General features: G+C 32.4%; 1 protein-coding gene across 2 annotated transcripts in view; it reads right to left on the bottom strand.

Moving 5' to 3' along the window:
- Window positions 1-16,756, bottom strand: part of LOC143244291 (sodium-dependent noradrenaline transporter-like) — a 101,386-nt gene extending 84,630 nt beyond the window's left edge. The window contains exons 1-2 of one of the 2 annotated variants that reach the window (XM_076488678.1): window positions 16,481-16,756; window positions 9,269-9,476 (exon numbers count right to left, since the gene is read on the bottom strand). In XM_076488678.1, coding sequence (XP_076344793.1) covers window positions 9,269-9,476; window positions 16,481-16,558 — 286 coding nt within the window. In that variant the 5' untranslated portion in view covers window positions 16,559-16,756. Of the gene's footprint in view, window positions 1-8,518; window positions 8,740-9,268; window positions 9,477-16,480 lie in introns of those variants that run through there. The other variant, XM_076488679.1, reaches the window with a different exon arrangement.

Here is a 16,756-nt window from a genome sequence, read left to right as displayed (position 1 = left end):
GTTACCCTTAAACACCTATTGGTTTATACACATTATGTCCATAGTTATTTGTTAATGTTGTTACCCTTAAACACCTATTGGTTTATAAGCATTATGTCCATAGTTATTTGTTAATGTTGTTACCCTTAAACACCTATTGGTTTATACACATTATGTCCATAGTTATTTGTTAATGTTGTTACCCTTAAACACCTATTGGTTTATACGCATTATGTCCATAGTTATTTGTTAATGTTGTTACCCTTAAACACCTATTGGTTTATAAGCATTATGTCCATAGTTATTTGTTAATGTTGTTACCCTTAAACACCTATTGGTTTATACACATTATGTCCATAGTTATTTGTTAATGTTGTTACCCTTAAACACCTATTGGTTTATACACATTATGTCCATAGTTATTTGTTAATGTTGTTACCCTTAAACACCTATTGGTTTATACGCATTATGTCCATAGTTATTTGTTAATGTTGTTACCCTTAAACACCTATTGGTTAATACACATTATGTCCATAGTTATTTGTTAATGTTGTTACCCTTAAACACCTATTGGTTTATAATGCATTAATGTCCATGTCCAAGTTATTTGTTAATGTTGTTACCCTTAAACACCTATTGGTTTATACACATTATGTCCATAGTTATTTGTTAATGTTGTTACCCTTAAACACCTATTGGTTTATACGCATTATGTCCATAGTTATTTGTTAATGTTGTTACCCTTAAACACCTATTGGTTTATAAGCATTATGTCCATAGTTATTTGTTAATGTTGTTACCCTTAAACACCTATTGGTTTATACGCATTATGTCCATAGTTATTTGTTAATGTTGTTACCCTTAAACACCTATTGGTTTATACGCATTATGTCCATAGTTATTTGTTAATGTTGTTACCCTTAAACACCTATTGGTTTATACGCATTATGTCCATAGTTATTTGTTAATGTTGTTACCCTTAAACACCTATTGGTTTATACGCATTATGTCCATAGTTATTTGTTAATGTTGTTACCCTTAAACACCTATTGGTTTATACGCATTATGTCCATAGTTATTTGTTAATGTTGTTACCCTTAAACACCTATTGGTTTATACGCATTATGTCCATAGTTATTTGTTAATGTTGTTACCCTTAAACACCTATTGGTTTATACGCATTATGTCCATAGTTATTTGTTAATGTTGTTACCCTTAAACACCTATTGGTTTATACGCATTATGTCCATAGTTATTTGTTAATGTTGTTACCCTTAAACACCTATTGGTTTATACGCATTATGTCCATAGTTATTTGTTAATGTTGTTACCCTTAAACACCTATTGGTTTATACACATTATGTCCATAGTTATTTGTTAATGTTGTTACCCTTAAACACCTATTGGTTTATACGCATTATGTCCATAGTTATTTGTTAATGTTGTTACCCTTAAACACCTATTGGTTTATACGCATTATGTCCATAGTTATTTGTTAATGTTGTTACCCTTAAACACCTATTGGTTTATACACATTATGTCCATAGTTATTTGTTAATGTTGTTACCCTTAAACACCTATTGGTTTATAAGCATCATGTCCAAAGTTATTTGTTAATATTGTTACCCTTAAACACCTATTGGTTTATACGCATTATGTCCATAGTTATTTGTTAATGTTGTTACCCTTAAACACCTATTGGTTTATACGCATTATGTCCATAGTTATTTGTTAATGTTGTTACCCTTAAACACCTATTGGTTTATACGCATTATGTCCATAGTTATTTGTTAATGTTGTTACCCTTAAACACCTATTGGTTTATACGCATTATGTCCATAGTTATTTGTTAATGTTGTTACCCTTAAACACCTATTGGTTTATACGCATTATGTCCATAGTTATTTGTTAATGTTGTTACCCTTAAACACCTATTGGTTTATACGCATTATGTCCATAGTTATTTGTTAATGTTGTTACCCTTAAACACCTATTGGTTTATACACATTATGTCCATAGTTATTTGTTAATGTTGTTACCCTTAAACACCTATTGGTTTATAAGCATCATGTCCAAAGTTATTTGTTAATGTTGTTACCTAACACCTATTGGTTTATACACATTATGTCCATAGTTATTTGTTAATGTTGTTACCCTTAAACACCTATTGGTTTATACGCATTATGTCCATAGTTATTTGTTAATGTTGTTACCCTTAAACACCTATTGGTTTATACACATTATGTCCATAGTTATTTGTTAATGTTGTTACCCTTAAACACCTATTGGTTTATAAGCATTATGTCCATAGTTATTTGTTAATGTTGTTACCCTTAAACACCTATTGGTTTATACACATTATGTCCATAGTTATTTGTTAATGTTGTTATTCTTAAACACCTATTGGTTTATACGCATTATGTCCATAGTTATTTGTTAATGTTGTTACCCTTAAACACCTATTGGTTTATACGCATTATGTCCATAGTTATTTGTTAATGTTGTTACCCTTAAACACCTATTGGTTTATACGCATTATGTCCATAGTTATTTGTTAATGTTGTTACCCTTAAACACCTATTGGTTTATACGCATTATGTCCATAGTTATTTGTTAATGTTGTTACCCTTAAACACCTATTGGTTTATACGCATTATGTCCATAGTTATTTGTTAATGTTGTTACCCTTAAACACCTATTGGTTTATACGCATTATGTCCATAGTTATTTGTTAATGTTGTTACCCTTAAACACCTATTGGTTTATACACATTATGTCCATAGTTATTTGTTAATGTTGTTACCCTTAAACACCTATTGGTTTATACACATTATGTCCATAGTTATTTGTTAATGTTGTTACCCTTAAACACCTATTGGTTTATACGCATTATGTCCATAGTTATTTGTTAATGTTGTTATTCTTAAACACCTATTGGTTTATACACATTATGTCCATAGTTATTTGTTAATGTTGTTACCCTTAAACACCTATTGGTTTATACGCATTATGTCCATAGTTATTTGTTAATGTTGTTACCCTTAAACACCTATTGGTTTATACGCATTATGTCCATAGTTATTTGTTAATGTTGTTACCCTTAAACACCTATTGGTTTATACGCATTATGTCCATAGTTATTTGTTAATGTTGTTACCCTTAAACACCTATTGGTTTATACACATTATGTCCATAGTTATTTGTTAATGTTGTTACCCTTAAACACCTATTGGTTTATACGCATTATGTCCATAGTTATTTGTTAATGTTGTTACCTAACACCTATTGGTTTATACACATTATGTCCATAGTTATTTGTTAATGTTGTTACTCTTAAACACCTATTGGTTTATACGCATTATGTCCATAGTTATTTGTTAATGTTGTTACCCTTAAACACCTATTGGTTTATACACATTATTTCCATAGTTATTTGTTAATGTTGTTACTCTTAAACACCTATTGGTTTTTAAGCATCATGTCCAAAGTTATTTGTTAATTTTGTTACCCTTAAACACCTATTGGTTTATACACATTATGTCCAAAGTTATTTGTTAATGTTGTTACCTAACACCTATTGGTTTATACACATTATGTCCATAGTTATTTGTTAATGTTGTTACTCTTAAACACCTATTGGTTTATACGCATTATGTCCATAGTTATTTGTTAATGTTGTTACCCTTAAACACCTATTGGTTTATACACATTATGTCCATAGTTATTTTTTAATGTTGTTACCCTTAAACACCTATTGGTTTATAAGCATCATGTCCAAAGTTATTTGTTAATGTTGTTACCCTTAAACACCTATTGGTTTATACACATTATGTCCATAGTTATTTGTTAATTTTGTTACCCTTAAACACCTATTGGTTTATAAGCATCATGTCCAAAGTTAGTTGTTAATATTGTTACCCTTAAACACCTATTTGTTTATACTTATTAAGTCCATAGTTATTTGTTAATGTTGTTACCCTTAAACACCTATTGGTTTATACGCATTATGTCCATAGTTATTTGTTAATGTTGTTACCCTTAAACACCTATTGGTTTATACGCATTATGTCCATAGTTATTTGTTAATGTTGTTACCCTTAAACACCTATTGGTTTATACGCATTATGTCCATAGTTATTTGTTAATGTTGTTACCCTTAAACACCTATTGGTTTATACACATTATGTCCATAGTTATTTGTTAATGTTGTTACCCTTAAACACCTATTGATTTATGCGCATTATGTCCATAGTTATTTGTTAATGTTGTTACCCTTAAACACCTATTAGTTTATACACATTATGTCCATAGTTATTTGTTAATGTTGTTATTCTTAAACACCTATTGGTTTATACGCATTATGTCCATAGTTATTTGTTAATGTTGTTACCCTTAAACACCTATTGGTTTATACGCATTATGTCCATAGTTATTTGTTAATGTTGTTACCCTTAAACACCTATTGGTTTATACGCATTATGTCCATAGTTATTTGTTAATGTTGTTACCCTTAAACTCCTATTGGTTTATACACATTATGCCCATAGTTATTTGTTAATGTTTCTAAATATTTGTGTTAAATAGGTTACACTTAAAGAAACATTTTTTTGTTCAGAGTTAAAATGCGAATAAAATTTACGCTTAAGAAAATTTAATTTTTGTGTGTAATTAAGCTATACAATTCGTTAATTTTAGGAACATTTTGACATTATAATCAGGAAGTGCGAGTTGCTTGTATTTGTTTATATCCATTTCAGATTTTGATGTTGCTCTAAAGAACCAAAGTTTTATCGTCAAAGAAACAGAGACTGGTTACCATTAAGCAAAGGAACATAAGAAAGATCAGAAACAATAAACCTATGAACTATTATTGATTTTCTGTGAATTTGATTTGTACGGTTCTTCATTATACACGGTTTTACTTGGCGGATCACCTGATTAATACAAAACACACGGTATACTATTCTATCTTTCTCCTATGTTTCCTTAACGTAACTTGCCGTTAAACTGCCGCACAGATCCGGATTTTAATACTTTCTCAGCCGCAAACAATATTTGTTAGAGTAAGCTGAAAACAATTTGACGTCTTTATAATTTTTTAAACTATGTGAACTTTTGCAGGGTTAGTTTTATCTGTGGTTTTAAAAAGATTTTGATTATTTGGAATATAGCGCAAAGCTACACAATGACCTATCTGTGCTCTGCCCACTACGGGTATCCAAACCTGGGTTGTAGCAATGCAAGTCCGCAGACATATCGCTGAGCCAGTGGGGCATTTAAAACGACCCTCATATTTAGCAACTGTGTGAAAATATTATTGTCATTTAAACTGTTTCAGAGCTGTTACAATGTGACTCAGTGTGGTAAAAAAAATGTATCAGTTTTTCATCATGAAAATCGTATAACCTTAATCCTAACAGTCATATCTACAAACTCAGATTGAGTAAGATCTTGTTACACTTATCGACCTGAATCTTTTGGCACAAACTATGAAAATATTGTTGTAACGTTATTTCGCTGGTAAATTTTTCCAAATTATCTGGTGGTCGATTCAATGCAACGATAACAAATCAGTTTATTTCCATCTTAACGTTTTTTCACAGGCCTATCCACTTAACTTGCAGGTTGTGGTACTATACAACTTTATAGATAACACTCAATGGACAATAGCCCGATTAACAACAACAATAACAGAAAAATAAAAATACTGGTACAACTACCTGGCTGATCGACCAAGTAACGGAAAACAAAATGCTGAATGATTACCTGTATCTATGTTTCACTGATATACTCTGCAAGCTAACTTAACTTATACACCGATTCGCCTATATTTATGGCTAATCTTTGTTCTAGATTTATTGACTGATTCGCTTGTGTTTATAACTAATCTTTGTTCCAGATATTTTGCAAGAACACTAGGTTTTCCTGACGTAAATTTGAAACATTCTAGGCCTATTCCCACAATTAACATTAAAATTATGTATCCTCTAGATAACAAACAAAACATTAAAAATATAGCTTCTAATACATCTGTCACACGTAGTAGGGAGTTGAAAGATTCAGTCGCTAGTAAGGAAGTCGAAGATAATTATAAATCTTCTGTGGTTTGTTAGACGGCATTCCAACACTGCCACTTTTTCTTCACTTGTTAATAGCAACCGTTTGGCATTTTTTAAATACTAAACACTCGTGAATGTCAGAAAATTTTATTTTTCTGGTTTGTATAACATTAATTACTTGTTTGTTTTACAGCAAAGCGACACAGCAGGGAATGAAATCCTGGATTGAGCATTGTAAGTCTGCAAGACTCTCGCTGACTCATTAAAATTGGCCAATTACGTACACTAAAAGTTGTATTAACAGACACAACCAAAACATTACCTGTGGTAGCTAATGCTGGAGCGAACGGTTATGGTGAAGCATAGAGGAGTAACATTTAGTGGCTGTATTGTATGTGATGAATGTTTGTTGTACAATATGTGAAAAACATTTTATAATATAACTAGTATAAAAAATGTCCACTAACCCCAATAACTTATTATATATAAGGAACAATCCATTCAGCTATATTATGTGAATACTGATTGTTAATCAGATTTGTACGATGACTGTTTAAAATGTGTTTAAATTACTTGTTCATGCGCAAAGATACACAAAGGAGTATCTACTCCATTCACCGTAAAGAACAGAACCCTAATTTTAGTGTTAGAAGTCAGTTTACCACTGTTCCACCAGGGGGCGTTCCCTTCAGTCAGCTGTAGTTTTTTTAATAGCCGACAACAGGCCATGCAAGTTTACAGTATGAAGTTATACTGAGAATTACACATAGCATTATGCATATATAAACATCGTGCTGATGTAAATATACAATTATTTGTTTTAAACATACACTTGAATGAGTATTTTAATTTCAAAGTTTATATTTTCAATTTTATCTGTGATATATAGGCCTGATACATACAGCGAATCAAAAAATATAATATATTAAGATATTTTAATTTTTTTACCTTTACAGAAAAGATAGGAAGTCTAATATCATTATCAAGTAGATTGTTCAGTACATAAAAAAAAACTCATTTCTAAATTTGGCACTATATCAGTAAAGTTATTAATATGCCTAAAGTAATTTAGATGACGCCATTATTAAATTATTCAAAGTACTTTCGAAGGTTCGAATCTTTGTTCGATAATGTGTTCTGAACCTTCTAAAGATAAAAATCAACCATTGTTTATAGCCCTAGTGACGTTTGTGGTGATTCAAGACTTTTTTCGTTATATTATTTAGGTAACTTACTGCTCACATTAAAAGTAAAATCTGTTTTAATAATGAATTATTGAAAAAATAATAATATTTGTGCTAAAACTGTGTTTCACTTTTGAAACGATCTGATTAACAAACTTCATGCTTTTGAAGTAATAAATACCTTATTGGGAAACTTAATGGTCATTTCTTAACGGGAATTCTTTAAACGCACTTACTTCTACAACCTATAGATAATTCGAAATATGACAGTTTTAGTCTAGTTTAAACACATTTAACAACGTCTCCTGCTGGTACAGCGATAAGTTTACGGATTTTCAACGCTAAAATCAGGCATTCGATTCCCCTCGGTGGACTGAGCAAATAGCCCCGATGTGGCTTTGTTATAAGAAAACACACATCTAACAAACAAAATCAGTTTTATCGATTTGGTTTGTTTTGAATTTCGCGCAAAGCTACACGAAGGCTATCTGCGTTAGCCGGCCTTAATTTAGCAGTGCAAAATTAGACGGGAGGCAGCTAGTCATCACCGCCAACTCTTTTACCAACGAATAGTTGGATTGACCGTCACATTATAACGACAACACAGCTGAAGGAGCGAATATATTTGGTGTGACAGAGATTCGAACCCGAGACCTTCGGATTACGAGTCGAGTGCCTAAACCACTTTCCCATGTCGGGCATGAAAGTTATGTTAGCGATTTCGTTTTGAGCTAGATTAGAGAAACTAAGTAACCGATCTCGTAACCACAAAAAAGATCAAAATAAAAAGTTAGTTTATCCTAATTAGCACAAAGTTCATTCTGTATACATCTATTTAAAATTATATTTCGTTGTTTTAGTGTCCCTTGAATCGTGACTAACTGCTATCCGTGTGCTAATAAGTTTCAAATCACATGGGGAACGTTCATCTCACGTTACGCTATTGAATTACAATATTCACGATTCGTACAACTTGCAAGGAGCGCGTGTGCATGCCTCGTAAAACATTTTTATTTTATTATTATTTATTTTACGTAATCTAATATTAAACCTAAAAATATCCTTATTTTTGCATTTTAGTTTATTTTATAATTATACATAAAGAATAAACATTAAAAACAAGAAATAAAATACATATAAAATCTTTTCTTGCTCTCGGTTGTCAAAGAGAGTTAACCCTAATTTTTATACTACTCAAAGTATTGCATTTAATTTATGTAATTAAATAATGCTTCAAACAGTATAGACTAATATTATATATGGTAATAACATGCATAAGTAGAGAAATTACCTTACCTCTGTGTTTTCTTTTAGCAAAGCCACAAAGGCTATCTGCTCAGCCCACCGAGGGGAATCGAACCGCTGATTTTAGCGTTGTAAATCCGGAGACATACCGCTGTACTAGCGGGGGGCTACCTTACCTCTCACAAAATTTCTGGCATTCTAACTCTGTGAAAACAGTCGTTACAAATTCATCCAAGCTAATTGTTAATATCTTCTTAAACGTACAAATGAACTATAAACGAATTATGAAGAAGGATGTGACAGATGTGATTGTGTATGTGTGGCAGGAGGGATATGATTTTATATTCGATAGCTCTGTAGCCCCACAAAGTTAATGACTAATAAAGGTGGTTTATCTGAGAAATGACGATTGTGTAAAATAATTTACGTTTACCTTCATACCCTTTCAAGAAGTGGTAGAAAAAATAGGAATGATAACATGCTAAGAGGAAATGTGTCAGGTGTCACACTAGGGGAAATTCGGGGTTTAAAAAATGTTGCCTTGTATAATTAATAACTTAAAACTTATATACTATTAAAGTATGGATTATTAGCCAATATTTTGAGCTATTCTAATTGGTGTAACAAACAAAATATAGTTTAATAAAAATGTGAATGTAAGACATTGTGTCATGCGCAGTAAATATACCCGGGTGGATGGGGTTCACAAGTTATTCAATGTAGTCATACACAAGACAGAAAAAACTTCATTATTATTTGTCTAAAACAAGTGATAAATAGTGACGTTAACTTCTATCTCACCTCCGTGTTTGTAGACTATATAAGGGTATCTCCAAACGGTCAATATACTTGTAGAAGCAGATATGGTAGTGAAAAGAAAACTGAAGCGACTGGAATACAAACCAGATTTAGTTTCCTTAATGTTACCATCGTGCGAGTCTAAAGACAGTGAATTTAAGATGCTGGCTCTTGTTCCTCCGCATACACTGGATATTCCTCCTGCAGTAAACTGATGTAAACAATATTATACAGTTGTTGTTTATAAAATATGTTTGGCTTTTATAGAAAAAAAAGCAAAACAAAAAGTAGCCATGTTATTCACGAAAATGTTACATAAAACAAAATATGCAGTATTCTAAATAACAATAGTTCAAACTGTACCCTTATAGAAAATAGTGCATATATACAGAATATTTGAAATTCAGGTTTTCAGTTATGGTTGTTAACGTCGTTAAAATGAAATTAATGTAACGCAACCAGTACGTGATGTTAGACATATATCTGTTCTATATTGAACAATATTTATTGCTTATGAGGATAATAAGAAATTTGTTGCCCGAAATCACCCATTCATAATGGTCTTACTTTCCACTCCTTCCATTTTAGTAACCTGAAGTTTGATTAGTTAATGATGTCAAACAATTTCTTTAGCCTAAATACCCAAAACTATATACAAATCTCATTTTAAGGATCAGAAAAGGTTTAGAAACTGATTAATATTCAAAATATAAAAGCATATTATCATAACAATAAAAGAATAACGTATACACCTACCTACCTACCTACTTTCAGTACGAAATGTGTCTAGAATACTTTCAACAAGTAAATAATATTGCAAATTAATGTACCCACCTCTAAGATGAACTATTTGCCGTGAATGATCAAGAGCTCATTATATGGAATGGAATATTTGTCACTGTTGACTTGAAAGTAGTAGGACATTAATCTATGGTTAAAGATCGAGAAGAATTTTTCAGATATACATTTTGCAACCCGTGGAAACAAACCGATTTATTTAATCCTAATTACATGATATATCTCATGCAAAAGGACAGCGTTGGCAAGAAGCAGCGGACAGTTGCTGACGCGGTGAAGCTCCTGGCTAATGTATTGATTACACACTGGGAACATTACAATGTTTACACCCTCTAAATATATTAATAAACTTTACACCGACTTCAAGAAGAATGTTCAATACAGAAAAATGAGACAGAGTGATATATGGAAGTCCAACAATGAAGACATGATGAAACTATTTGAAATTTTGCGAGAATGAGAGGAAAAGGACCAAACTTGGACAACATGGTGTTAAGACGAGTCAGATGGAATGGGACTTTATGCAGGAAATTAGAGGGCCGATAAAAATGTTCCTTGAAGAGCTTGTGGATCGCTAATGGTAAAGATCCAGAGAATGCAAAATGCAACTTGAACGTATGATGAGATTGAAAACTGGCAAGATAAAAGGGAGAAGAGATGTAGACAAAAGTTAAATAGGATGAAGTTTGTTTGTTTCTTTTTGAATTTCGCACAAAGCTACTCCAGGGCTACCTGTGCTAGCCGTCCCTAATTTAGCAGTGTAAGACTAGAGGGAAGGCAGCTAGTCATCACCACCGACCGCCAACTCTTGGGCTACTCTTTTACCAACGAATAGTTGGATTGACCGTCACATTATAACGCCCCCACGGCTGAAAGGGCGAGCATGTTTGGCGCGAACGGGATGCAAACCCGCGACCCTCAGATCTAGGATGAAGTAGACTCAAGTTCATATAGCAGCAATATTCAATATAGTGAGGAAGATGATGAATATGAGCTACAGATTGAAGTAGATAAAGAGACAGAAGGAACACAAATAATTGTTGTTTATCTGTTACTGAACAGTCTTCTTTTAGTTCTACAGATAATATACTATAAGAATTCCAGCATATCCGAGAAAGTGGGCGGAAAATAAAGTTTAGGTTCTATATGGTGGTTGACAAAATTAAAAGCATGTTCTGATGTTCCAACACTTAAGTAGCTATAGCGGTAATTGAAGTTTCCAATGGACTATTTGGAAGGAGCTGAAAATACCATGACCAAAATGAGCAATGAGGATATAGTCATTACATATCACAGTGATAGATTAAAAAAACAGGAAGCTGGTGGATACTCTAAGGTGTTACCATTGATGGCAAGTTCAGGCCCTATTCCAACATTACCTATAGCTAACGAGAGCTGCTCCAGTTTACAAAACTTAAGTTAACTGACCTGAACATTATTGCAACACGTGATAACGTTGAAGCAGATATTTTTGAAAAATTACTTTGCAGGAAACAAATGCAATAGCTTATAACTTATGGTCATGAAGAACTAGCTCTAAAACTTGGAACTGATCATATCCCAATGCACTTACTTTGTCATACACGCTCTGCACTTGTGTTTAACAGAAAAGTGGTGAAATTCTACAGCAAGGTGGAAAAAGTGATAGGCCCAGATAAATATATAACTCTTGTTTTGTTAATGCAATAAGATCTTATGACTCTGAAGTAGTTCATTGACTACTTCATTCGGCTGATTTCTCGTGACTTTAATCATAAAGTCTGGAAAAAAGCAACAGAATTCGATATACACATTGCTCCAAAGAAAAATCTAAGTGTATCTTTAAAAAGAGAAAGGTTCAACCAGTTTGTGGCGTTACTTTATTTTTAGCAGGAAGCAGATGTCAGGATCTTTCTTGACAAGATGATACAATTACTAATACAATTGCCTGTATTGTGAGGACTTTCCAAGATCTAAATTCCTAACTCTGTTTCTTGTTTGTTCTGCAATATTTGGAATCTGTTTAGATGAGCCCTACCTTTCCATCACGCACTTTGATCCTGTAATTTATAAACAGCTAGTTTCAACAACGCAGAAGTTGTATCAATCATGTGAAAGAAGGCTCTGCTGATTTCTTAGATTTGGCCACACCAGCTTTAAAGTTTGTCATCCAGGAAAGATTCGGAATGTGCAAATGGGACAGCAATATACTTGCTTCTTTTTCTATATATTAGTTGTTAATAACTTAAGTGAAAATGTATGTTACTGTAACAGTTTCAAAATCTACTTTGAAATAGTAGATATGCTAGTTTTTTCAAACCAGTAACTATAATATTACACAATTAGTCTCTATTGAAATATTTATTTCTTTATATAGTGAAGCATGTGTGGTACGATGTTTCACGTTTAATTCCGCTTGTTTTCATATATTTGACAGTTTAATTACGTATTTCGAATGCATGTTTTGTAATTTAAAAAACTTTGAAAAATTCATTATGTTTTTATTCATGGTGACTGATAACGTGTCTGAAGAAATTTTGAACAAATATATACCATATATATCATTACATTGGACTAAGTATTTTATAAACTTGGATGATTTAATAAATGGCACATTAGTATATCATGAAGTTTTGCTAACAAGTGTTTCAATAAGTGTGAAACTTAAGTCCGAGAATTTATTTATATATACTGAAGACAGTATATTAGCCTTTGATTAGAGGTAAATTTTGTATACGAATTACAGAACAATGATTTCAAACAGATAAAAGTGTAAATGAAAGGCAAACCATGTGAGGAAACAGGAGTAAATATTGAGAAAATAATCACTATTTATAACGAAGTGCCCCTCCCTCCGATTATTAATGGGAACTATTTAGTATTTTTTATTTTTTAAAAAGGTTTGATGCTTTGTTAAATTAATAACTTAAGTAGTAATGGTGTGCATAAAGTTACGTTTTTGCATCAATTTTAGGTAAAAAAGTAATACATGTTACCGTGACATTGTTTTCAAACTTTCTCAGTCAAAAAAATAACAGCTCCATTTTCGGAGTCTGAAGCGTCGCTGAATGAATATAACATGCGATTGGAACCTTAATATTTAAATACAAATTACTGTTGCAGACTGAATTTGTAAAAAGCTTATCAACACTAAATGGAAACAGTTAACTTATCACTCAAGCGCATAATTTGTTGTATACGCAATGAACTGGTTTGTTTTGAATTTCGCGCAAAGCTACACAAGGGCTATTTGCGCTAGCCGTCTCTAATTTAGCAATGTAAGACTAGAGGGAAGGCAGCTAGTCATTACCACCCAGCGCAAACTCTTGGGCTACTCTTTTACCAACAAATAGTGAGATTGACCATTACATTATAACGCCCTCACGGCTGAAAGAACGAATTTGTTTGATGTGACAGGGATTCGAATTCGTGATCCTCAGGTTACGAGTCGAGCGCCCTAACCACCTGGCCATACCGGGCCATGGACGTAATGAAATCATACATTTGATACTTTAAAAATATCATTGTTTAACTAAACCTCACACATTTACCATGCATATAAGTATCATATATTATGTCTGGATAGTTCTTATAGTTTTAAAAATTCTGTCCAGTCTTACACAGTCTAAGTATTTGAGTATTTGCTATACATCGGGCACAGCGTATGTTTTATGCTGCTGAATTGTACCGTCAAATATTGAAAAACAGAATACTGTAAATACAGTGTTAGAACTTTGTTTTTAACACTGTAATGTGAAATAACATTTCCCGGCTTAAATTTTAGTGAGATACAAAAAATCTAATTAAAGTAATGTGAACACTACATTTATGTGAAAAGTATCATGTATAGTTTAAACTACTTATTTTCAATATTAAGTATGATATAAAATACACTGTGACAGTATACAAGTCACTTATTTTAATAAAAGTTTTCTGCCTCTTCTTTCTAGCCACTGATGTGTTGAGATAATGAGGTCATCATCCTTTATTTAGAGAAACACTGTATGAATGTGATCACGTGAGGATATTTGCATTTTCTAACAGTCAAAGTTCAGTTAATTTCTCAGAGTCCACACAAAACACATAATTAAATCTTAAGTGAAGTATTTTATTAACTTATTGTGACCAGCAAATAGCCCGTAAAAATGACAGTATACTCTAACCTCACATTTGATAGCAAGCAGAAATAATGTTTTTAAAATCAAGCTTAACCAATAAGGAGAGAAAAAGTGCAGTTGGAGCAGTCAAACATCGGCAAGTTCCTTTTTAAGCCAATCAAAATTAAAATAATTAAAAATGAATTCGTAGTATATTCGTAGAATAATTATGGCTAAAATTAAAGTAGATTAATAACTATTACACAGAAAAGCCAGTGGATTTTATCAACACATCACATTTTCACAGTGGCTTTTACGTCATGTTGCTTAAGAACAAAATTATACCTTAATATTTTTGTTAATCTATGCACCGAAGGTTTAAAAATGACAGGTACAAGCAAATCTTTGCAAACTATTGCTGATTTCTTAATTTAGTCTGCATTGATTGAATATATTTGTTTTTATTAAAAACCTTTAATGATACGACAGAAAATCGTTTAATTCAGAAGTGACTCAAGTTTAAAATTGAATTGATATTTTATTTTAAATTTCGTTTTGGAATTTCGCACAAAGCTACTCGAGGGCTATCTGTGCTAGCCGTCCCTAATTTAGCAGTGTAAGACTAGAGGGAAGGCAGCTAGTCATCACCACCCACCGCCAACTCTTGGGCTACTCTTTTACTAACGAATAGTGGGATTGACCGTAGCATTATACACCCCCACGGCTGGGAGGGCGAGCATGTTTAGCGCGACGCGGGTGCGAACCCGCGACCCTCGGATTACGAGTCGCACGCCTTACGCGCTTGGCTATGCCAGGCCAATTTCGTGATAAATTTTACGCAGTTGGCTGTAGATAAGGTGCTTTTACACAAGTCTTTATTTTAGGCTTAATTTACCAACACTCATTACATTTTACTTTTTCACGGCACTATCTCTTCCCTCTCGGCCCCTTGTCCCCTTCCGTCAATAAGATCTTAAGAGATAGAATAATCACACTATTCAAGTTGGATAAGTGAATTTCAGTTGTTATGACTAGTTCTATTTCGAAAAGAAACAGCATGAAGTGATCTGACAATTGGCTTTTATATAGGTTAAAAGTGAGACGCTTCGTTTTATGGGCAATTTTATCACGAAGACCTTCTACGGATTTAGAAGATGTACGAGACTGACATTACTCTTGTAATGAGAACATTTTCGCTCGAAACGTGTTGCCCTCCGCTCAGATAACGGCACGTCCATGGATTTACAACGTTAAAATAAGAGGTTCGATTCCTTTCGATGGGCACAGCAGATAGCCTGATGTGGTTTTGCAATTAAAAACACACACAAACACAACGCGACGTCCAGAATATTAGGCTATTAGGTGTCTGTCACTGCATGACAAAGTTTTTAACTGCAATATGTTATAAAATCTTCTCAAACTTAGTTCACTTTCTTTTACATCTTTATTAAGAATCTTTGCTGCGCCGAGATTTACAAATTATTACTTTTTATGTAGATAACTGCATCAAAAATTAGTGTTATTGCAATGTGATTTTTCCTTATTGTTATTCTAGTGTACACATGCGCAACATACAAACCTCAAAGTTAATATTAAGAAGTAGCAACGTGGTTACGAGTTAAAGATTATTAATTTTCTTGTTAACAGTTCGACAGGAACTGTTTTTCGTTTTAACGACCTTTTTTCATTAACTGTAAAACAAACGAAAGACTAGAAAATAGAGTCATACGATATCATTAGATCAAAGTAAATGTGTGAAAGCCACCTAATGTGAAAGCCTTTTGTCTTATCTTTAACAATTTGTTTTCATTACGTCTTCAAGATACGTTTTTGATTTTTAACAAGAACAGGCATTTGTTAGTTAACACACAGAACAAATGTACTTGCGATCCAGTTAATGATGGAGTATTTTCATATTATAGATTATTTAATTTATAAATCTACTCTAACCAAACAATGGTTACTCAGTTAATCGAAAAGGAAAGAGATAATGCATTTTTTTAGTAATAATATATGCTTTTCAGCCTAACAGACAAAATCCTAATGTAACTGGATAAAATAAACCAGGTATATTGCAACATTTTTACTAAGAATAAAATAATATGATAACTTACAACCGTAGATATTTGTTTTCATATATACATGATAAATTCAGTTTATTGTTTATGGTATAGATAGTCTCTGTTACACAGAAACTTCACATCTAACATTATCTACTAAAACTAAAGTCCCAACCAGATGATGAAGTTCTCCAATTACTTCTAAGGAGAGTAATTAATTAAAAATAGAATATATACTTTTATAAGATATTAGAGTCAAAATTCAGTAACCCAACACTCACTTCTTTAGAAGAAATTTTCACAGATTCGGCTTCAGGAATGGCACTTTGTTGATTCTGTAAACTTATACCCGATATCATGTTTTCGAAGTTACTTTAAAGTAACTGGAAATGTACAGAGCTCGTCTTACGGAAGGCAAAGATAAAGATTATTAATCACGAAACTATTAAACTTCTGTTCTAAAGTATATTTGATGAGCAAAATGTAGTTATGTTTCTTCACTTACACGCTTATTGTAACAAAACAGACGAAACAATTAATAAGACAGAAAATTTGGA

Source organism: Tachypleus tridentatus, chromosome 2, assembly GCF_004210375.1.
Source record: "Tachypleus tridentatus isolate NWPU-2018 chromosome 2, ASM421037v1, whole genome shotgun sequence".
Taxonomy (NCBI): domain Eukaryota; kingdom Metazoa; phylum Arthropoda; class Merostomata; order Xiphosura; family Limulidae; genus Tachypleus; species Tachypleus tridentatus.
Note: the sequence above shows the minus strand (reverse complement) of the source record. Positions and strands in the feature narration are given on the sequence as shown.